Source organism: Microcaecilia unicolor, chromosome 2 (assembly GCF_901765095.1).
Source record: "Microcaecilia unicolor chromosome 2, aMicUni1.1, whole genome shotgun sequence".
Classification (NCBI taxonomy): domain Eukaryota; kingdom Metazoa; phylum Chordata; class Amphibia; order Gymnophiona; family Siphonopidae; genus Microcaecilia; species Microcaecilia unicolor.
In genome coordinates this window covers 30285269-30308446 of record NC_044032.1, presented here as the reverse complement: position 1 = coordinate 30308446, position 23178 = coordinate 30285269, and the positions used below count along the sequence as shown (strand labels likewise).

Here is a 23178-nt window from a genome sequence, read left to right as displayed (position 1 = left end):
GGCCAGATCTCTTACTGGTTGGTGGGGGATCAAATACTTATTTCCCTCTGCAGAATGCAAATAAATTCATATACTTTCCACAATGTGATTTTCCGGATTTAATTTGTGATGTGCTATCTCTCACTGTTACCAATAACCTACCCTTCAATTATGGGCTGCTCATGTCTTTGTCAGTGGGCATACTTACAAAATCAGCAAGGGATCAAATACTTATTTCCACCACTGTAAGTAGAGAATAAATGTCACTTCTTGTATCCGTTTGCCTTTGTACATTGTCCTTCAAAGATAAGGAGACTGATTTGGTCCCATGCAGTGGAGTAGCTATGGGTGGGGCCGGGTGGGCCTGCATCCACCCAATTTGGGCTCAGGCCCATCCAAAATTCTGACACCCTTATGGCTGGTCAGGGATCCCCAAGCCCTGTCAGCTGAAGATGTCCTCCAGAGGCCAGAACAAGTGATTTCCCTGCCTGCTACAGCCAGCGGTACTTTCCACTCATTGCAACCGCACCAACCCTCCCACCCCACCCACATACGCGAAAAGCCAGTGCGAGCGGGAGGGGAGAGGCCGGCACAGCGACAATGGGTGGAAAGTGCCACCAGCTGTAACAAGTAGGAAAATCACTTGTTCTGGCCACTGGAGGACAACTTCAGCTGGTGGGGCTTGGAGAGCCTCGCCAATTCAGGTATTTATTTTATTCTTTAGTGTCGCTAGTGCAGGGGTGGAAAGGAGGGGGATTGTATGCCCACCCCGTTTGGGCTCAGGCCCACCCAAAATACAAGTCTGGCTATGCCAATGGTCCCATGACCAACTGCCAAGGAGGGCAAAATAGTCTCTTCTTCCAGGTAGTCTACCAAACTGGAACTCCCTTTTTCTCCCCAACTTTTTCCAAACTGTTAAGTTTGAAAGTAGTCAACAATGTGCCAGAATTGAAATGTCGAAACCCTTCTTCTTTAATATTGACTTCGGTCTCTTTTTTTCTAAGGTGTGCTAATGGATTTAGTCCGCACTAACTGTTATCACACCTAGTAAAAGGAGCCCTTAATAACTGCCTTGTTCATACCCACTGGGGATAAAGTATTTTCTAAAGACATAACCCACGGGAGAAGTTCAAGGTCATTTGCTTTGACCAGACTAGATGACATAAGAAGTGTTAAACGAGCTCTCCGCCTTTCCAGTTCTTCCAGCAGTCTGACTGTACCCCATTCTCTTGGATGCTTTCTTCCCTGAAGAGATAGCTGAAACATTCTGAGGGTCATCCTTCATTGGAGCAATAGACCATGCTAATTCCAGAGTCACTAAATCTTATTTATTTAGATTTTGCTCACACCTTTTCCAGTAGTAGCTCAAGGTGAGTTACATTCAGGTACACTGGATATTTCCTCTGTCCCAGGAGGGCTCAGAATCTAAGTTTGTACCTGAGGCCATGGAGAGTTAAGTGACTTGCCCAAAATCACAAGGAGCAGCAGTGGGATTTGAACCGGGCACCTCTGGATTGCAAGACCGGTGCTCTAACCGCTAGGCCACTCCTCCACTCTTAGGGTCCCTTTTACTAAAGAGCATTAGATTTTGCATTTAATGCACTTCAATGCAAGGAAATTCACATGAAGCAAGTGCAAAACTAATGCGGTACGCCGGTACCTATTGGGTGTGCCGACCTTGTAACCTGCAGTTACCATGTTACAATGCCATTTAACGCTTGATATTCAGCTTGCAATTAGTGTGGAAGCACTTAGGACTAGACTCAATTAATGGTGCTCAAATTTGGGCAGTGAAAAAAATTGTGCACTGAGCACTACACTCTATAAATGTGTATAAAGTTAGGTGTGGGATCTACACTTAAAGTGTTTACATGTAGTCCAAAAAGGGGTGTACAATGTTACAGTCATGGACGTTTTGGGGTGGAACATGGGCGTGGATTCAAGTGACATATGTAATTACAGAATGGTGCTCTGTGCGTTAATTTAGGTGCAGGCATTTGCACCACATTTTCACTGGTGCAAAATAGCCACACCTAAACTCTCCGCCTAAGCATGTATTCTATAAAGTGCGCTGAACTTTAGGTGCAGCTTATAGAATACTGTTTAAGTGAGTATTGTTCGGCCCTGATTTTTTAGACATCATATATAGAATCTAGCCCATAATGGGTAACACTACCATCAGAATTATGGTAGCATGTCTCCTTAAGAACATAAGTGTTGCCATACTGGGACAGACCGAAGGTCCATCAAGCCCAGCATCCTGTTTCCCACAGTGGCCAATCCAGGTCACAAGTACTTGGCAAGATCCCAAAACAGTACATTTTATGCTGCTTATCCTAAAAATAAGCAGTGGATTTTCCCCCAAGTCCATCTTAATGATGGCTTATGGACTTTTCTTTTAGGAAGGTATCCAAACCTTTTTTTAAACCCCGCTAAGCTAATTGCTTTTACTTCATACACTGACAACGAATTCCAGAGTTTAATTATATGTTGAGTGAAGAAATATTTTCACTGATTTGTTTTAAATGTACTATTTTGTAGCTTCATTGCGTGCCCCCTAGTCCTAGTATTTTTGGAAAGAGTAAACAAATGATTCACATCTACCCGTTCAACTCCACTCGTTATTTTAGAGTCCTCTATCATATCTCCCCTGAGCCGTCTTTTCTCCAAACTGAAGAGCCCTAGCCACTTTAGCCTTTCCTCATAGGGAAGTCATCCCATCACCTTTATCATTCTCGTCGCCCTTCTCTGTACCTTTTCTAAGTCCGCTATATCCTTTTTGAGCTGGCTATGCTAAGCATGGTTTTTGGTTTTCTTTGCTGTGTATTTTTTAGTGGTAGTAGTACTACTCACAAATAAAATAGCTATACTGCAACTGAGTGCATGAGTGACGTGAGTGATTAAAGCAGTGGGCTAAGACTCAGGGAAACCAGAAATCAAATCCCAGCCCCCCACCCCCCATGACACACATTGTGCAAGTTACTTTGTGGAAAATTCTACAAATGGTGCCGAAACTTGTGCACCAAAAAATTCAGTGCTGTTCTATAAAGGGATAGAATAGTGCTTAGGTGCAGGTTCCACACCTAACGTTTGGACACCAGACTTACGCAGCGGCGTAGCAAGGATGGGGTGGTGCGGGCAGTCCACCCCGGGTGCACGCCGCTGGAGGGGTGCAGAGAGCAGCCGCATGCCTGTCGGCTCCGCCGGTTCCCTGCTCCCTCTGCCAGTGGTGATCCTAGCCTGCATTTCACCCGGGGCGGATCACCGATGCGCCCCCCCCCCCCGGGTGCAGTGCGCCCCCCCCCCCCGGTGAGATGACACCTCCCCCCCTGGTGAAATGACACCCCCCCCAGGTGCACGCCGCTGGGGGTGGGGGGTGCCGCGGTGCGCGCCTTTCAGCTGAGTTTGCTGACTTCGCTAACTTCGCTGCAGCTCCCTCTGCCCCGGCCGGAACAGGAAGTAACCTGTTCCGGGGCAGAGGGAGCTGCAGCGAAGTTAGCGAAGTCAGCAAACTCAGCTGACAGGCGCGCGCCACGGCTCCCCCCAGCGGCGTGCACCCGGGGCGGACCGCCCCCACCACCCCCCCCCCCTTGGTACGCCACTGCCCCGGAACAGGTTACTTCCTGTTCCAGGGCAGAGGGCGCCAGCGGAGCCGAGAGCTGCGCGGCTGCTCCCAGCAGCCAAGAATGCACCCGGTGGGGGTTGATGCACTGGGGGGGGGTCATTGCGCCGGGGGGGTGTTGTGCTGCACCCGGGGGGGGAGGGGGTGCGCATCAGTGATCCGCCCCAGGTAGCAGCCGACCTAGGGTTGTCACTGGACTTACGTCTACTGAAACCGGGTGTAAATGCCGGCACACTCAGGCCAAACTCTGTAATCTTGCACACAGCTTTTTGGAACATCCCTGACACGCCCCCTGGCCACGCCCCCTTTTCAGATACGCGCTAGAAAAGTTGGCCATCGTTTCTTATAGAACTACATGCAGCCAGATTTGCAACCTCAATTAACGGCAATAATCAGTTGTTAGCACACTATTATTGTTACCAGTGGCGTAGGAAGGGGGGGGCGGTTGGGCGGTCCGCCCCGGGTGCACGCCGCTGGGGGGGTGTCGGCTCCGCTGGTTACCTGCTCCCTCTGCTCCGGAACAGGTTACTTCCTGTTCCGGGGCAGAGGGAGCAGCTCCCAGCGGAGCCGAAGCAGCTCCCAGCGGAGCCGAAGCAGCTCCCAGTGACGTGCACTCCCGCCCATCCCTCGCTGCCTTCCTATGTAAGTAGGCGCTTCGGAGGGGGGAGGGTGCGCAGCGGTGACCCGCCCAGGGTGTCAGCTGCCCTCGCTACGGCACTGATTGTTAGTTAAGGGATTGTTAATCGATTAACTTGCGTGCGCATCTTGGGCTCACACCCAAATTTTAGAGCGCAACTTTGGACACCTTATATAGAATCTGGAGTTTCCCTTCTATTATTTCAGGTAGGATTTGGATCGTGAGTCTTCTGTTGTAAAGTGTCGTTAACTCATGGCAACCCTCTGGATAGTTGCACTGAATTGTGTTAATATTCTGGGGACAAATACTTGCTGTATCAGATGCTGAGCCTTTGAAAAGTGTCAGCTAAATGCAAACTTCCACAGTGCAGTCAAATATTTTAAAATTTCAGAATCTGATTTCCTGCCAGCTCTAAATCTCTCTGGCTTGTTTCTAACTTCTTCCTTGTCCTGTTACATTTTTGTTTGAGGTGAGGGAGTTGGGATTTGCGTTGCAAACTGTACAAGAGACTTGCCGACCTGAACATGTATACCCTGGAGGAAAGGAGAAACAGGGGTGACATGATACAAACGTTCAAATATTTGAAAGGTATTAATCCGCAAACAAACCTTTTCCGGAGATGGGAAGGCGGTAGAACTAGAGGACATGAAATGAGGTTGAAGGGGGGCAGACTTGAGAAAAATGTCAGGAAGTATTTTTTCACGGAGAGAGTGGTAGATACTTGGAATGCCCTCCCGCGGGAGATGGTGGAGTTGAAAACGGTAACGGAATTCAAAAATGCGTGGGATAAACCTAAAGGAATCCTGTTCAGAAGGAATGGATCCTCAGAAGCTTAGCGGAGATTGGGTGGCAGCGCCGGTGGGGGGAGGCGGGGCTAGTGCTGGGCTGACGTCTACGGTCTGTGCCCAGAAAATGGCAGGTACAAATCGAGGTCAGGTATACATATAAAGTAGCACATACGAGTTTATCTTGTTGGGCAAACTTGGATGGACCGTGCACGTCATTATTTGCCGTCATTTACTATGTTACTATATTTCTCCAGTTGGGAGAAGAATTTCAGGACGTCCACAGTGATTACGTCTGTGACGTGTTTGCAAACCCTGTCAGTGCGTTGTATGCAAATTTTGTCTCATACGTATTTATTGTGGGTGTCCTGCAAACCTGACTGGCTGTGGGTTTCGGAAGCTCCTCTTTCGGCAGTGGCAGTGATATCAAACCAGAGGCATCTCCTCACTGGAGTCTTTCATCGCTGTTCCCTAGATGCTTCAGCTAGAATGTACAGCAAGAAGAAAGAGCACCTTTCTGTTCATTCAAACCTTTCGCCCTGAGGTGTACGCTGCTTTCCAACGCTTGCTGTTTTCGCAATAAAGCCAAGTGGCACCAGTACTGCAGAAGCAACTGGCACATTCTGCTTGATGACGAGGCAGGAACAGGATCCCAGGCAATCGGCCAGGTGTGCAATTACAATATCACTCCGCACTTTGCTAATTCTGTCTCTCTCTCTACCTCCCTTCTAAGAGCTCTGCACCATTCCAGAGCTAGAGAGGTAGGCAGATGCACACAATTATTTTGCAATCTCATTCTCTGCCATAAAAACACCTCCTCCATAATCAGGCCCAATAAATCCATATAGGCTTCCAGTTTTAAAAAAAAACATAGAGTCGTAGAATGGTAATGTAATTGCCGGGGTATTAGAGATTCCCATACACTAAAGAGAAAGAAATGAACCGGGCCTGATGGGCCACCGAGAGTATTATTGCCTTCAGACGCCTCGTGAAGCAGAGATAGCTCTCCCTCTTACCACTATGACCCCCCTACTCCTCTCTACCCCTCCCATCAAATAGGCAGACCAACTTCAAGCTATTCTCTGCATAGATGCTGAGCCATTTTTAAAGCTTTCAAAATACCAACATAAAATGGCCTTCATAATTATTTTCATGAAGTTCAGGTCGATCAAATCACACTAGTCCAGTGTTTCCCAGCCAGGGTGTGGAGCTTCATCTAATTGGTTCAGTTTTCAATATATACTCAAAATCAGGGCCATCCCAACCACTAGACAGACTAAGCATCTGCCTGGGTGGCACAATTTGGGGGGGGAGGGGTTGTGTGGCACAGTTGCAGCAGTCAATGTGCCTGTGTTTAGCATCTTGCCGTTCCCCCTTCCAAGGTGTTCAGCAGCTTACCTTCCCTGCAGTGGCACCAGCATCCCAGTCTGACAGAACACTTCGCACCCAACATGAGGCATGGAGCATCTGCACCTACTCAAGACTCGACAGATTGTATCCCCTCAAACTTTCTCTTTCAGATAGGATGGGACTAGACGAGCCTTGAGTATGCACAGAAGCTCAAGGCCCCACACACTGGGCCCAATGATTGTTGTGCCAGCAAGCTGACTGACTTGCTGGTTCTGCCACAGAGGGAGTAAGAAAGGGAAACAGCTGAACACCTAGAGGGGAGGATGTGGAGATGCTGAACACCATGGGAGGGGGGAGGGGGGAATAAGGAAAGACATCACAGTGACAGGGAGGTAGGGAGGGAGAAAGATACTGAATACCATGTGAGGGTGAGGGCAGGAGAGAGATGCTGGACACCAAGAGGGGGAGGTAGGGAAGAGGAGATGCTAGACTAGATCAGAAGGGAAGATGCAGGATGTGAGGAGAGGGTGGGGGAGGGCCCTGAGTCAACCTGGGGTGAGTGTGGGGGGGGGGGGGACACATCTAAAGGTTTGCTTAAGGCATCAAATACCCTCAGCCAGTCCTGCACAAGATTGCTTTGTCCTAGAAAGCAAACGGGCAGGCAACCTACAAGATCGAAGACAGGCAACAAAACAGCAGATCATTGATAAATCAAAGGCTCCAACAATGTAAATGGCTTCAAATGTATTCACCACACATAAAGGAACAAATGCATAAATAATTAAAAGCCCTCTGGAGCCTTCTTTTTAATTATCAATCTGCTGTTTTGTTGCTCAAGATTGCTTTGGCTACATTGGAGATCCACCACATGAAGATGTGACTCACACATGGTCACCCTGGACATGCTGTGTGCCAGGCCTATTCGGCTCCAAATCCGGATTTCTGCAAACCCTCATCCTTCTAGGTCTTATGCTGGTATCGGTGGAAACGTGTCAGCTCACCAAGTTAATGCAAATAGGCTGATTCAGGCTTTTTCGCTCTCAAAGGCTGCCAGCCAGAGCCATTATCAGCACAACACAGAAGTTCATTCCTCGTTTTCTAAGTTTCCCTCCCCACGCAGGCCTGGGCTGCTTGTCTTCCAAGTGAAATCTTAAGTAATAGTACGGAAAAGTGAACCAGATAACCGGAGTAACCAGGAAGGCTACATATTCCTCAGACACACACAAGGATTGACTCGGGCTGCACATACTGCAGCGGGACATGTTTATCCACTCCTACCCTAGCTGAGATAATATTTTTACCATCTCTCTGACCTCACATGCAACTTCCTTCAAATCAGTCACCTTACTTTCTAACTCTTGCTACTTTCTTACCATAGTAACATATACATGGTAGATGACGGCAGAAAAAGACCTGCACGGTCCATCCAGCCTGCCCAACAAGATAACTCATATGTGCTACTTTCTGTGTATACCCTACTTTGATTTGTACCCAGTGGCGTAGCTACTTGGGGCCTGAGGGGGCCTGGGCCCCAGTAGATTTCAGTGGGGACCCCCCTCCCGGCGAACCCGCCCCCGCCTACCTTCCGTTTTGCTGGCGGGGGACCCCACTCCCCGCCAGCCGACGTCCTCTCCCGTAGAACGCAGCGGCACTGGCAGAGAAAAGTCTTCTTCCTTGCATGCTGACGTCCTGCACGTACAACGTGCAGGACGTCAGCATGCAAGGAAGAAGACTTTTCTCTGCCAGAGAGTGCCGCTGCATTCTACGGGAAAGGACATCGGCTGGCGGGGAGTGGGGTCCCCCGCCAGCAAAACGGAAGGTAGGCGGTGGTGGAGGAGGGTTCGCGGCGGGAGGGGGGTCGGCAGAGACGGGGGGGCGACAATGGCGGCGGGAGGGGGGCGGCGGCAGGGGGGGCTAAAATGTGCCCCCTCCCCTCGAGCTGTGGACCCCCCTCCCACGCAAGTCTGGCTACGCCCCTAACCTGTGCTCCTCAGGGCACAGACCGTATAAGTCTGCCCAGCACTATCCCGGCCTCCCACCACCGGCTCTATGTGCATCTATATGTTACAACTTTGCCTTACCCTTCACTATCAATTACACATTGTGTTGACATTGCAAGTAGTGTACCATGCCATACTTTGTATTGTTAGTTGAACATTTTTTTACTGCTGTAACTGGCTATCGCTCATGTTTGATCTACTCTTACTGTACATCGCCTTGAGTAAATTCCTTCAAAGAGGCGGTAAATAAATCCTAATAAATAAATAATAAACTCTTCAAAACGGCCTACCCCAACGACCCCAGGTAAACCTCTTCACCCAGCAACACAGCATGACTATAATCGTACTGGACGACACACAATCTTCATCCCTTGCGACCCTCCACTTATAACTCATACGATCAGTGGCGTTCCGCGGTTGCCTGACACCCAGGGCGGATCGCCACTGCTCCCTCCCTCCCCCCCCCCCCCCGGGTGCAGGGCAACACGGCACCCCCCCCCCACCCCACACAGTCCCCACTTGCCTTCCAAGTTCCAGCTCCGTCCACCCCAGCGTGGCGCCTCGCATCTGCAGCGCTGTTGTAAAAAGAAGAAAATCGCCTCGGCGGCGGCCCTTCCCTCACTGTGTCCCGCCCTCAAGGAAATAGGAAGTTATATCAGAGGGCGGGACACAGTGAGGGAAGGGCCGACGACGAGGCGATTTTCTTCTTTTTACAGCAGCGCTGCAGATGCGAGGCGCCACGCTGGGGTGGATGGAGCTGGAACCTGGTTGGCAGGTGGGGACTGCGTGGGGGGGGAGGCGGCGCCACACTGGGGGTGGACGGAGCTGGAACCTGGTTGGTAGGTGGGACTGCGTCGGGGAGGAGGCGGTTCCATGCCAAGGAGGGAGTGTGGGTGGACGGAGCGGAGCACCCCCCCTCCCGTTGACACCCTGGGCGGACCGCCCCCACCGCCCCGCCCTTGCTACGCCACTGCATACGATCACTATACAACCTTGTATCTGTTATCAACCGACTGGGCAAACGCCTTGACGGTACTATGTAAGCCACATTGAGCCTGCAAATAGGTGGGAAAATGTGGGGTACAAATGCAATAAATAAATAAATAAATGATACCCTGAAGCATCAGACACAAAACACCAGCCAGTGTCTGATGAGTTTATTAAGGTAGGCAGTATGCAATAGGGAACAGTATTTATTTTTTGTTACATTGTACCCCGCGCTTTCCCACTCATGGCAGGCTCAATGCAGGGTTAAGTGACTTGCCCAGAGTCACAAGGAGCTGCCTGTGGCTGAAGTGGGAATTGAACTCAGTTCCTCAGGACCAAAGTCCACCACCCTAACCACTAGGCCACTCTTCTACTGTTGCTACCATTTGTTTGAGATTCTACATGGAATGTTGCTATTCCACTAGCAACATTCCATGTAGAAGTCGGCCCTTGCAGATCACCAATGTGGCCGCGCAGGCTTTTGCTTCTGTGATTCTGACGTCCTGCACGTACGTGCAGGACGTCAGACTCACAGAAACAGAAGCCTGTGCAGCCTTCTACATGGAATGTTGCTAGTGGAATAGCTCTTCACATATCCAAAGATGAGAACTATGAGAATGCCCACAGTCTACTTGCCGGAAATACATTTGCCTTAATGATTGCAAAACTCAGCCATACATGTATCTTGTTTCAATACCTTCATAAGTTACCCTATGAAGACCCTATGAAGAGATGCTGAGCCACTAGGCAGAAATGTATGATATTGCCTTTTAGTGGTATCGTCCGAGGGTTCCCCAAAAAATGAGTTAACTTATGAAGGTATTGAAACAAGATACATGTATGGCTGAGTTTTGCAATCATTAAGGCAAATGTATTTCCGGCAAGTAGACTGTGGGCATTCTCATAGTTCTCATCTTTGGATATGTGAAGAGCATTAAAGTTACCAAAGAGTTTTGTGTATAAGGGAGATTTAAGTGGTTTCAGGCTAGTGGAATAGCAACATTCCATGTAGAATCTCCAAGAGTAGCAACATTCCATGTAGAATCTCAAAGAGTAGCAACATTCCATGTGGAATCTCCAATAGTATCTATTTTATTTTTGTTACATTTGTACCCTGCACTTTCCCAGTCATGGCAGGCTCAATGCGGCTTACATGGGGCAATGGAGGGTTAAGTGACTTGCCCAGAGTCACAAGGAGCTGCCTGTGCCTGAAATGGGAATCAAACTCAGTTCCTCAGGACCAAAGTCCACCACCCTAACCACTAGGCCACTCCGCCAGTGTTGCTACTATTTGAGATTCTACATGGAATGTTGCTATTCCGCTAGCAACATTCCATGTAGAAGTCGGCCCTTGCAGGTCAGCAATGTGGCCGCGCAGGCTTCTGCTTCTGTGAGTTTGAAGCCTGCACAACATTTTACATGGAATGTTGCTAGTGGAATAGCAACATTCCATGTGGAATCTCCAATAGTATCTATTTTATTTTTGTTACATTTGTATCCCGCGCTTTCCCACTCGTGGCAGGCTCAATGCGGCTTTCATGGGGCAATGGAGGGTTAAGTGACTTGCCCAGAGTCACAAGGAGCTGCCTGTGCCTGAAGTGGGAATCGAACTCAGTTCACCAGGACCAAAGTCCACCACTAGGCCACTCCTCCACTTCATTTTTATTCACTTCTGTGGAATAATTTACCAGCAATTGCAACCGATTAAAGGGTCCTTTTATTAAGTTGTGCTGAAAGGGACCATGCACTGGGATTAGCGGATGGGTTTCTCCACGCTAGTCAGCTCACCAACTTAATGCAAATAGGCTGATTCAGGCTTGATGCTGCATGTTGCATGCAAGGAAATGCAGGTCTGATTTCCTTAAGATCAAAGAACTACATTTTAAGGCATGCGATGGGGTGAACGTAGGCCTGGAGCAATCTGTTCAGGGTGAGCTGGTGACCCTAAATCCAGATCTGATTGACGCTTTGTTGCACCAGATGTCACGGTGGCTCTGTGTCAATAAAACCTGGAGAACCTCCAGTCTCCTAATCACATGTCATTTCACGCTGGGTAATTGCAGGTTCCCTCCCTGCTCTTATAAAATTAGCCTGTTAGCCTAAAGGAACTGTAGCATGTTATTATACAGAAGCACAGAAATTTGGCTGCTTGGTCTACAGTATTTAAGAGTCTAATTTTCTGGGTAGTTCATTTAGATAATTTACAAGTGCATTTTCATAATTATAATGCACCCTGGGTTCTGCCAAGAACCGGATTAACAGCAGAGGAAAAAAAAAACCCACAGTGAAATGATATTAATCAAATGTCAAACAGGGTGGTCCAGTTACTTTCTGGGTCAGATGTATATTAAAAAAAGGTTCACCCATGCCTGATTTATAAAGAATGGGTTCATCTGGCTCTGCCGGAGAACGTGGTGAAGGCGGTTAGCTTGGCAGAGTTTAAAAAGGGGTTAGACGGTTTCCTAAAGGACAAGTCCATAAACTGCTACTAAATGGACTTGGGAAAAATCCACAATTCCAGGAATAACAAGTATAGAATGTTTGTATGTTTGGGAAGCTTGCCAGGTGCCCTTGGCCTGGATTGGCCACTGTCGTGGACAGGATGCTGGGCTTGATGGACCCTTGGTCTTTTCCCAGTATGGCATTACTTATGTAATATTTATTTTTGTTACATTTGTACCCCACACTTTCCCACTCATGGCAGGCTCAATGCAGCAGGCAATGGAGGGTTAAGTGACTTGCCTAGAGTCACAAGGAGCTGCCTGTGCTGGGAATCAAACTCAGTTCCTCAGGACCAAAGTCCATCACCCTAACCACTAGGCCACTCCTCCACTCCACACCATTCCACTCCACTATCATCTCTAGAATGTGAAGGCACAGAATCTAAATAACTAATCTATAGATATTAGGGTCCAAGATATTTGACTGCATGATATATGGATCTATGTTATTAAGGCTGCTAACTGGATCCAGATTTGCAGGATAGGGTTGATCTAGTCCTGGTTTCCCACCGCTGCATGCAGGGACTTCTAGGTTTCATTTCCCCGTTGCATTCCCTAAGAAAAACAAGACTAGAAGTCTCAGAATGCACTGGGGGTAAACCCAGGACTGGATCAACCCTGTCCTATGGATCTGGATCCAGCTGGCAGCCTTAGAGTTATATTGGGTCTACAGTATGTGCAATATGTACTAAAAGAAAAAGCAGAGACCAACTCTTAACTTTGATATAAGCAAACCCATAATATGAGCTGCATTGTATCAGGGCCACAAAGAGAGGGCGGTAGGGGGGCAAAATTCCCCGGGCCCAGCAAGCTTCTTTCTGCCTGCTTCCGGGTTTGTCCTCTCCTGCTCTCGCGTGCCGCTCAGGACCCCGGATGATTGCATTAATGCGATATCGCATTAATGCAATCATCCAGGTCCCGACTCCCGGCATGGACAGGAGCAGTGCAGGAAAGGATAGAGTGAGGGAGCAGCAGAAAGGTGCAGAGGAGACGGCCCGAGTGGGGGGTGCACGGGGTTGCGAGTGCACGCGGCGGCCCTGCAACATACTAAAAGTCAGTGGCGGAGCAATAATCATTTGGGCCATAATGTGGGCCCAGGCGCCACCATCTGATGGCATGAGTTGAGGGGAGGCATGAAATGCGCCCATGCAACTGCATCGATCAAGGGGCACCTGTGCGATGCATTTAATTTTAGCCCAGGTGGTTCCCATTCCAGAGAGAAGCCTCATGGGCTTAGATTGGTTGAGTAGCTGCACAGTTGCTCCCAGACCGTCACTTGGGCCGTGGTGCAGCTGCTAACCATCCTGTCCTTCCTTCCAGGGGCGTAGCTACGGGTGGGCCTGGGTGGGCCTAGGCCCGTCCAGTCTTGGTTCAGGCCCACCCAGAAGCGCTACACCCAAACCAATTCCCTCCCTTCCCTCCAACCTCACTCCCATGTACAGCACAGCGCCTCTTCCCTTCCCTCCACCCTCGCATGTCCGGCGCCTCTCTCTCCCCTCCCACAGTTCCGGCACCGCCACCTCCATGTCTTCCTTACCCACCCCCCATCCTAGCTGCGGCGCTTGCTCACTCTATGATCACCGCCCAGCAGGAACTTCAAAACAGCGCGTCAGCGCTATGTCAGAGCCTTCCTCTCTGCCGCGTCCCACCCAGCCTGCGTAAACAGGAAGTTGCGTGAGATGCGGGGTAGGGGCAAAGCATGGGTGTATTAGGTGGCTGGGGTTTTTTTCTCTTTCAAAAAGTTGGCAACTCTAGTGCCCACCCATCCAACTTGTTGGCCCACCCAAAAATTGCCTTCTGGCTACGCCACTGCTTCCTTCATAACTGCTATAGAGATGGCAAGTTACCTAGTTCCAGACTGGAAATTTGGGGACAGTCCTGGATTTTTGACCACCCTGGCCTGGTGCACTATCCAGCTTATTTTCGAAGGAGATCGACAGCCATCTTCCGACACAAATCGGGAGATGGCCGGCCATCTCCTGAAGCTGGCCAAATTGGTATATTGGAAAACCGATTTTGGCCGACTCCAACTGCTTTCCGTCGCAGAGCCGGCCAAAGTTAAAGGGGGCGTTTCGGAAGGGTATGGGAGGCGGGACGGGGGCGTTGTTAAGACATGGCCGGCTTCAGCTGATAATGCGAAAAAGAAGGCCGGCTCTGAGGAGCATTTCGCCGGCTTCACTTGGTCCATTTTTTTTAGGACCAAGTCTCAAAAAAAAGTGCCCCAATTGACCAGATGACCACCGGAGGGAATCGGGGATCACCTCCCCTTACTCCCCCAGTGGTCACCAACCCCCTCCCACCCAAAAATAAATAAATAAATAAACTTTTTTTGCCAGCCTCTATACCAACCTGAAATGTCATACCCAGCTCCCTGACAGCAGTATTCAGGTCTCTGGAGCAGTTTTTAGTGGGTGCAGTGCACTTCAGGCAGGTGGACCCTGGCCCATCCCCCCCTACCTGTTACACTTGTGGTGGTAAATGGGAGCCCTCCAACCCCCCCCAAACCCACTGTACCCACATGTAGGTGCCTCCCCTTCACCCATAAGGGCTATGGTAATGGTGTAGAGTTGTGGGGAGTGGGTTTTGGGGGGGGATTTGGGGGGCTCAGCACCCAAGGTAAGGGAGCTATGCACCTGGGAGCTATTTTGTTTTTAAAATTTTTAGAAGTGCCCCCTAGGGTGCCCGGTTGGTGTCCTGGCCAGTGCACTACAAATGCTGGCTCCTCCCACAACCAAATGCCTTGAATTTGGCCAGGTTTGAGATCGCCGGCATTAGTTTCCATTATGGGCGAAAACCAATGCCGGCCATCTCAAACATCTCTGACATTTGGCCGGCCCCAACTGTATTATCGAAATGAAAGATGGCCGGCCATCTTTTTCGATAATACGGTTCGAGACTGCTCTTTGCGGCGCCGGCCATATAGATGACTGCCCATATAGATGGCCGGCGCCGTTCGATTATGCCCCTCCACCACACTTGCAACACTGGTTTCAAGGGGCAAGATCAGGCAACTACAATTCCCACACTGCTTTGAGGTGTAAGTTCAGAACTAGGACTGTCCAAAAAGTCTCAGCCTGGAACTGGGTAACTCGGCATCTCTGCTGTTGGGGGGAGGTGTTATCTGATATTCTTCACATAAGACTTATCAGATAGAAGTGATGACAAAGTCGGGCGTCTATATATTGATTTATTGGCAATAGCTCCAGGAGATAATGCCACAACCAACATTTACACTCCCTATCCCGCTGCATGTAAGGAGTGACAGTTCTGAGCTAGAGAAATCCGAATCTCAAATCCCTGCATACAACCCAGCTTAAACAGGACTGACTGTCTGGCCGTGACGACCCAGAGCCATCTGGCATCTGGTTTCATTTACAAATTTGATTTATCTGACGTGCCCTGCCTTTTTCGCTAGCAAAGGCTGACAGCCTGAGCCTTATCATCACAACATAGAAGTCCATTCCTCGTTTTCTAAGTTTCCCTCCCCATGCAGGCCTGGGCTGCTCGTCTTCCAAGTAAAATCTTAAGTAATAAGATAGAAAATGAACCAGATAACTGGAGTAACCAGTAAGGCTACATATCCTCAGTGAGCTACACTCAAATTATTCCATCTGCAAATATTTTTAGTAGATATGAGGACAGTATTTTCTAACATCAAATTCTTATTGATTTTTCTTTTCTTTCACAGTCTGATTTAGTATTAATCAGCAGGAAAAGAACCTCAGTAATACATGATTCCCTGAAGCATCAGAGACACAAAACATCACATGAGTTTATTAAGATAGGCAGTATGCGATATGGGACTGTTTTTATTCACTTCTGCGGAATAATTTACCAGCAATTGCAATAGATTAAGGGGTGCTTTTGCTAAACTGTGCTAAAGAGGCCATGCACTAAGGAAAGGGAATTAATATACTGCCTTTCTGTGGTTTTTGAAACAATACAGGAACCTAAGACCTTTGAAGTCAGAATGATTGAATATTTTGACACCCAACAGACAGGACTTAACAAGGATCTGGGTTTTCTAGCCCATTATAAAGCATAAAGTTGTATTTCTCTGTTTATCACTCTCCTCTCAACTACCCACACCCATCCTGTCAGACTATCAATGAAATGAAATGCTTTGATGTACCCATGCATACATCCTACCCACCCCCACCTTGCTAGACTGTCATTGAAATACTTTTAAGCTTCACTTATATACAGTGGCGTTCCTAGCCTCGACGACACCCGGGCGGATCACCGATGCACCCCCCCCCCCGGCGAAATGACACCCCCCCCCCCCCCGGGTGCAGCGCCTCCCCCCCCCCGGCGAAATGACACCCCCCCCGGGTGCACGCCGCTAGGGGGGTGCTGCGGCGCGCGCCTGTCTGCTGCAAGTCCGAATCGCTACGCTAAATTCTCTCGTTCGCTGCAGCTCCCTCCCTCTGCCTCGGAACAGGAAGTAACCTGTTCCAGGGCAGAGGGAGGGAGCTGCAGCGAACGAGAGAATTTAGCGTAGCGATTCGAACTCGCAGCCGACAGGCGCGCGCCGTGGCACCCCCCAGCGGCATGCACCCAGGGCGGACCGCCCCCACCACCCCCCTTGGTACGCCACAGCTTATATATACTATCAACTAACACATTTGCTTATTTCCGATCTGACGAAGAAGGGCAACCTTCGAAAGCTAATCAAGAAATGTATTAAGTTATGTCCAATAAAAAAAGGTATCATCTTATTTTCTTTGATTTCTATTGCAACTACATTCAAAGCAGTTCACATAGTACATACAGGTACTTCTTTGGACTTGGGGCAATAGAGGGTTAAATGACTTGCCGAGGGTCACAAGGAGCTGCAGTGGGAATTGAACCTAGTTCCCCAGGACCAAAGTCCATTGCACTAACCACTAGGCTACTCCTCCACTGGCAGGGTGCAATGTAGAAACCTGCCCTTGCAGATCAGCAATGTGGCCGCACAGGCTTCTGTTTCTGTGAGTCTGACGTCCTGCACGTATGAAACAGAAGCCTGCGCAGCCGCGTTGCTGATCTGCAAGGGCAGGCTTCTACATGGAATGTTACTAGTGGAATAGCAACATTAACATTCCATCTAGAATCTCCAATAGTAGCAACATTCCATGTAGAATCTGAAATAGGGAAAGGGAAATGGGACTTGATATACCGCCTTTCTGTGGTATTTTGCAACTACATTCAAAGCGGTTTACATATATTCAGGTACTTATTTTGTACCTGGGGCAATGGAGGTTTAAGTGATTTGCCCAGAGTCACAGGGAGCTGCAGTGGGAATTGAACCCAGTTCCCCATGTCCACTATATTAACCACTAGGCTACTCCTCCACTAGCAACATTCCATGTAGCTTCTCAAATAAGGAAAGGGAAATGGGACTTGATATACACTTTTCTGTGGTTCTTGCATTCAAAGCGGTTTACATATATTCAGGTACTTATTTTGTACCTGGGGCAATGCAGGGTTAAGTGACTTGCCCAGAGTCACAAGGAGCTGCAGTGGGAATCAAACCCTGCTCCCCAGGATGACGACTACTACTACTTATCATTTCTATAGCGTTACCGGACATACGCAGCGCTTCACACTTGAACATGGAGAGACAGTCCCTGCTCGATAGAGCTTACAATCTAATTATGACAGACAGACAGGACAAGTAAGGGATATGGGTTAGGATAGACAGGACATAAGGATGAAAGTCCATTAGGTTATTCCTCCACTAGGACTAGTGGATGGGTTTCCCAGTGGCGTATCCACAGGTGGGCCTGGCCCCACCCATTTAGGGCTCAGGCCCACCCAACAGTAGCACACGTTTAGCGGTAGCTGGTGGGGATCCCAAGCTCTGCCAGCTGAAGACTTCCCCCTGATGATAACGAAAACGCTACTCTCTACAATACTGGCACCTGAGCATGCTCATTTTTCAGCGCATGGCTGCTGCAGACCGCCAGTGTGGAAAGAAGTGTTTTCCCACCAGCTGAGATATTGTTTGGTGGTGGTTGGGGGGGGGGGGGGGGGGGGGGGAGAGAACCCTTGGTGGCCACCCACTTCTTGCCTAGAACCAACCAAAATCTGTTGTCTGGCTACGCCCCTGGGATTTCCCCATGCTCTGAGGCCACTTTTAGCGTGTCTATAAAATGGCCACATTTCCATTTTTTCCCATTAATGGCCAGGCACTGATTTTCCAATTAATACGTGGCGATTAGAGCGTGAGCCCTTACCAACACCATTTATAGGCAGAAAAGGCTCACGAGCTAATCAGCTGGCATCTTTTCCTGTAATTTTTGAAGTGGTATTTTGGCACCACAGCGGCTCCTCGTCCTACCTAGCCTTCCAATTAGGGCACAGGGAGTTACCCTCTGGATCGCTCAAGGGGCTCAGTTACAATAGAATCTTTCAAGGAACGTTCACCCCTCCCCCCCCTTTCCAGCGCTGTCCCAACCGCCTAGGGTGGTAGCTTCTTGGAGCAGCACCTACAGCTAAAGCAAGACACGGGGCAGACTCGGGAAGAACGTCAGGAAGTATTTTTTCACGGCGAGGGCGGTAGGTACCTGGAATGCCCTCCCGCGGGAGATGGCGGAGATGAAAACAGTAACGGAATTCAAAAACGTGTGGGATAAGCACGAAGGGAATGGATCCAAAGAAGCTTAGCAGAGATTAGGAAGCAACACCGGTAACTGGGAAGCAAAGCCAGTACTGGGCAATCTTCTACGGTGCGTGCTCTGATCGTGGCTGGACAGATTTGTATGGGCTCCAGGGGCTTTGACGTTAACTTCCGAAATTTTAGAACAAGGACGGTGCTGGGTGGACTTCTGCCGTCTAAGCTCTAAAATTGGCAAGGACAAATCAAGACCAGGTATACATATGAAGTATCACATACAAGATGTAATGAGTTTATCTTTATCTGTCATCATTTACTCTGTTACTATGTTACAACAGGTCCTGACAGCCACAAAAACTAAAAACACATACTTTCCACTTCTACAATCACCCGCCCAATCACTTCCTCTTTCTTCCCTACTTAATCTCTTCACACTACTAACTGTATCTGATATTCTGGAATGACAACGTCATTACAAAACTATGTAAGCCACATTGAGCCTGCAAACGGGTGGGATAATGTGGGATACAAATGCAATAAATAAATAAATAGCCCTCCATTTTTATAGGATGTATGGTGTGATAATCATGATTGTTCGATTTAACTATCGAAATCTTAAGGGGGTTACCAAGGGCGGCGTAAGGCTGAAGGTTTGTCGAGGGCACGCACTACCCTTGCACTGGCTCTGCTCCCCTCCCCCACTATTCAGACCTAGCTCCGTGCTTTCCGAAATCAAGTATTATCCTAAGCCCTTTGGGAGACTGAAAGAATTGCAGCAGAAATTCCTATTACTTTCAGCCATCTAATTTTATGTATGAGCACTACATCTTGAAATGGAGCATGCCAGATGCCCAGGGAGAAGGACAGAGGTCTTTAAGAAAGAAAATGTGGCCAGCCTTGTACAGTTCACTGAGTGGTAAGTGACACTGTAAATGAATAAAGCCATTTCCTAGGAAAGAGCCATGGCAGAAAACAGGCAAGCCACAGCCTTTTCTGGGTCTATTGGCAACCTAAAATATTTGAGAGCTAAGCTTCCCCAGCAAAGGTATGGAAAACAGGTATGAGGATGTTATAATGCCGTTGTATCGCTCCATGGTGCGACCGCACCTTGAGTATCGTGTTCAGTTCTGGTCGCCGCATCTCAAGAAAGATATAGTAGAATTGGAAAAGGTGCAGCGAAGGGCGACTAAAATGGTAAAGGGGATGGGACGACTTCCCTATGAAGAAAGACTAAGGAGGCTAGGGCTTTTCAGCTTGGAGAAGAGACGGCTGAGGGGAGACATGATAGAGGTATATAAAATAATGAGTGGGGTGGAACAGGTGGATGTGAAGCGTCTGTTCACGCTTTCCAAAAATAGTAGAACTAGGGGGCATGCGATGAAACTACAGTGTAGTAAATTTAAAACAAATCGGAGAAAATGTTTCTTCACCCAACGCGTAATTAAACTCTGGAATTCGTTGCCGGAGAATGTGGTGAAGGTGGTTAGCTTGGCAGAGTTTAAAAAGGGGTTAGACGGTTTCCTAAAGGACAAGTCCATAAACCGCTACTAAATTGACTTGGGAAAAATCCACAATTCCAGGAATAACATGTATAGAATGTTTGTACGTTTGGGAAGCTCGCCAGGTGCCCTTGGCCTGGATTGGCCGCTGTCGTGGACAGGATGCTGGGCTCGATGGACCCTTGGTCTTTTCCCAGTGTGGCATTACTTATGTACTTATGTAATGTTCCTTAGAGGGAATATAGAGAAAACCAGCTGAAACATGTCCCAAAAAATATTTCCAGTGGAAGAAATGAAGTGATCAGCTGCACTATTTCACCTCAAGCCCGAAGGCTGCCTCGTATTCAGACAAAACATCATTTATCCTTCACACAGATTATTCAAATGCACGGCTGGCTGCTTCGTTTAGTCTGTGAACAGCCTTTCTTGTCATCTGTTTCTGTTTGTATGCATTGCACAATTCCGAAGGCAGGTGGATTCTATGAGTTTTCAGCACGAAGGAGTAACACGGTGTGGGTGGTAGAAAGTTTCTCCAACGCTTCTGCAGTCTGAGTCAGCACTAGATATCGAAATAACTTCAAATAACTTCCTTGCTGAGACATCAGTGAGAAAAACAAACAAACAGACAAAAAATAGTTCAAGCCCATCAGGTTCTGTTTCCCCCCCCCCCTCATCCGTCCTGGGCGCAGTTCGATAAGTTCCAGAGAAGCGAGTGGGCTCCGCTTGCATTTTGCAAGGAAAAACCTGGGGAGTGAAAGGCTCCTGCCAACCTGAATAGTTCCTGGAGCCAGAGACAGAAATACACCAGGATACGGACAGGATGTTCTCAGGAGCGGACGGATGGCAGAACAGGAGTTTCTGCGCTGAGAGATCAGGGAGGGCAAGAAAGGACTCAACTGAGACCCGAGTTTCTTAACTCACGAAGCGCAGGATTCTACTGCCTGTCAGCTTCTGATCATCCATCGACAGCCCCCCCCCCCCCCCCCCCCCCCCCCCCACTTTGCCTTCAAACTACTATTTTAATGCTTCACATATATTTTATTCTAATGACATCTTACACACACACACACACTCTCTCTCTCTCTCTCTCTCTCTCTCTCTCTCTCTCTCTCTCTCTCACACACACACACTCACTTCATTAGAAAATCTATGTACCTACAGTGTGTTTTTTTCTAGCAAAAAAAGGTGCAGGTACTCAAATGCTGTGCCACCCTTCAGGGTTGGGGTGATCACTGCCGGACCCACCCCACAATGGCCAGATCCCCTGCAACCAGTCACAGAACCTATGACAAGGCAGAACTGGTGTGTAGAGCCTGAGCTCTTTCATTAAAACTTGGGGGCCATGGGGTCAATTTTAAGCACACAATGGAAAAGGTGCCGGTACTCAGTACCCCCGAGTACCCCCTCAAAAAAAAAAGCCCTGGCTATATCTTTTCATTGGACCCTGCCACAGTTCTCCATGGGAGGGAAAAGCAACCACCAGCAAGAAGTGACCAAGCTGTTTGTGAAATGCTTTACAGAAAGGCAGCTACAGTTAAGCAGGCTGCTTCCCCTAGTTGACCAAAACAATAACCCGCAGGTCAGGGCAAAGGACCCCCCCCCCCCCCCCCCCCCCCCCCCCCACCACCACCACCACCACCACGTGTATAACTAGAGTCAAAACCAAAAAGCAGGGGTGGACCAAGGAGTCTGGCCAGCCCAAGTTTGATTGCATTGCATATATGTGTATTTGGAGCAAGAAAGTTAATGCCCTAATTGTCCATAATAAGGTTCCTGATCAACGCCTGCACCACAAAGCTATTCTTCCTTGGAAGGAAGTTTGCAGGATGCGAACATCACGCAGACAATGCGCCCTTTATTATGTCTTGCGCAAGTGAGGTGGTGGAGAGTATCGGATATTTACAGCTCCCGTTCTTGGCGCAGCTCCCGAGTTCTGCAGGGGCTTTGTGGGGTTTTGCACCTGCCACCCTGAGCCGCCCCCTGCCTGCGGCTCTGCTTCCCCTGTCCCAGCACCCTAGCGCTGCTACCAGGGCACCAGTGTCGCATCGTACGGTACAGTGTGCCCAGGTGGAACGCTTGGGGCACGCACACTGGTGCCCTGGCAGGGCTGAAACTCTCCTGCTTTGCACCAACATCTACACACGCAAAAAAAAAAAAAAAAGAGAGAGAGACTCACCAATCCTGTATCCTAAAGCAAACAGCAGCCTAAAGACCACTTAACCCTCCATTGCCTGCCGCATTGAGCCTGCCATGAGTGGGAAAGTGCGGGGTACAAATGTAACAAAAAATAAAAATAAATACAAATTTGTATGTCTAATGCAACTTCAGGGAGATGTTGCAGGTCCACTTTGGTCTGTTTGGTTTTTTTTGTTTTCAATTTCTATCTTTTTTTTTTCTGGTGATCATGAAAGAAGGGAGTGTTGCAAAGGTAGCTCTCAATGCTAATCTCCAAATATAGTTAAGTTTATCCACCCACACAGTTTGTTGACCTTTCTTTTTTAAATATTTGAGCGGATTGACAGGGCAACTACCCTCCTTAACGTTTGTCTCTGGAGTCTGAGGATAAAAGTTTGCTTAACTGCAGGGACTTACCACTAGGATTAGCGTCCCCAGGCACTCTGCTAGAGCCTGTCTCAGCAGTTTGTTCTGAATCCGTAGCATCTCCCCACACCGGTTAACCAATTCCTTCTGGCGACCCATCGTGGACTGAAAGGGCTGATGGTGAGCTGCTTGCTGCTCAGTCTAATCTCTCTACCGTAACTGTTATCCAGACAGACCTGCCTTTGCTTATAAATAAGTTCATATATCCTGTGACACCTCCCCCCCCCCCCCCCCCCACCCTCCCTATGTAACCACACCCCTCCCCACCCAGGGCTGCTTCCCATCCCACTTGCACAGTGCAGAAGCCAGAGTGTGGCCAGTGACTTACCTTCTGCAACCTAGAAACTGTCTGCATTGCTTTGCTAGATAAAATGAAGAGGTTTCAAAAAGTAGCCCAAACTCTGCCTCCCCAAATCAGGCTCTTGTACAGCACTGACTGTACCATCGTTTTGTATTACACACTCTACAGCACAGGAGCTGACTCTGTGGGTGCTGTGGGTGCTTGAGCACCCTCCAATATTGTGAAAATTCCTTGTATGTGTCCAGGGAAGAGTTATTTCCACTGGGCTTAGCACCCCCAATAATTTTGAAAAGTTGGTTCCTATGCAGGACAGACCGT

General features: G+C 48.8%; 1 protein-coding gene across 1 annotated transcript in view; it reads right to left on the bottom strand.

The window, feature by feature from the left end:
- The window catches only part of AQP3 (aquaporin 3 (Gill blood group)), a 62830-nt gene extending 40111 nt beyond the window's left edge, over positions 1-22719 (bottom strand). The window contains exon 1 of the mRNA XM_030192875.1: positions 22551-22719. Coding sequence (XP_030048735.1) covers positions 22551-22658 — 108 coding nt within the window. The 5' untranslated portion in view covers positions 22659-22719. The remainder of the gene's footprint in view (positions 1-22550) is intronic.
- Positions 22720-23178: the final 459 nt, after the last annotated feature.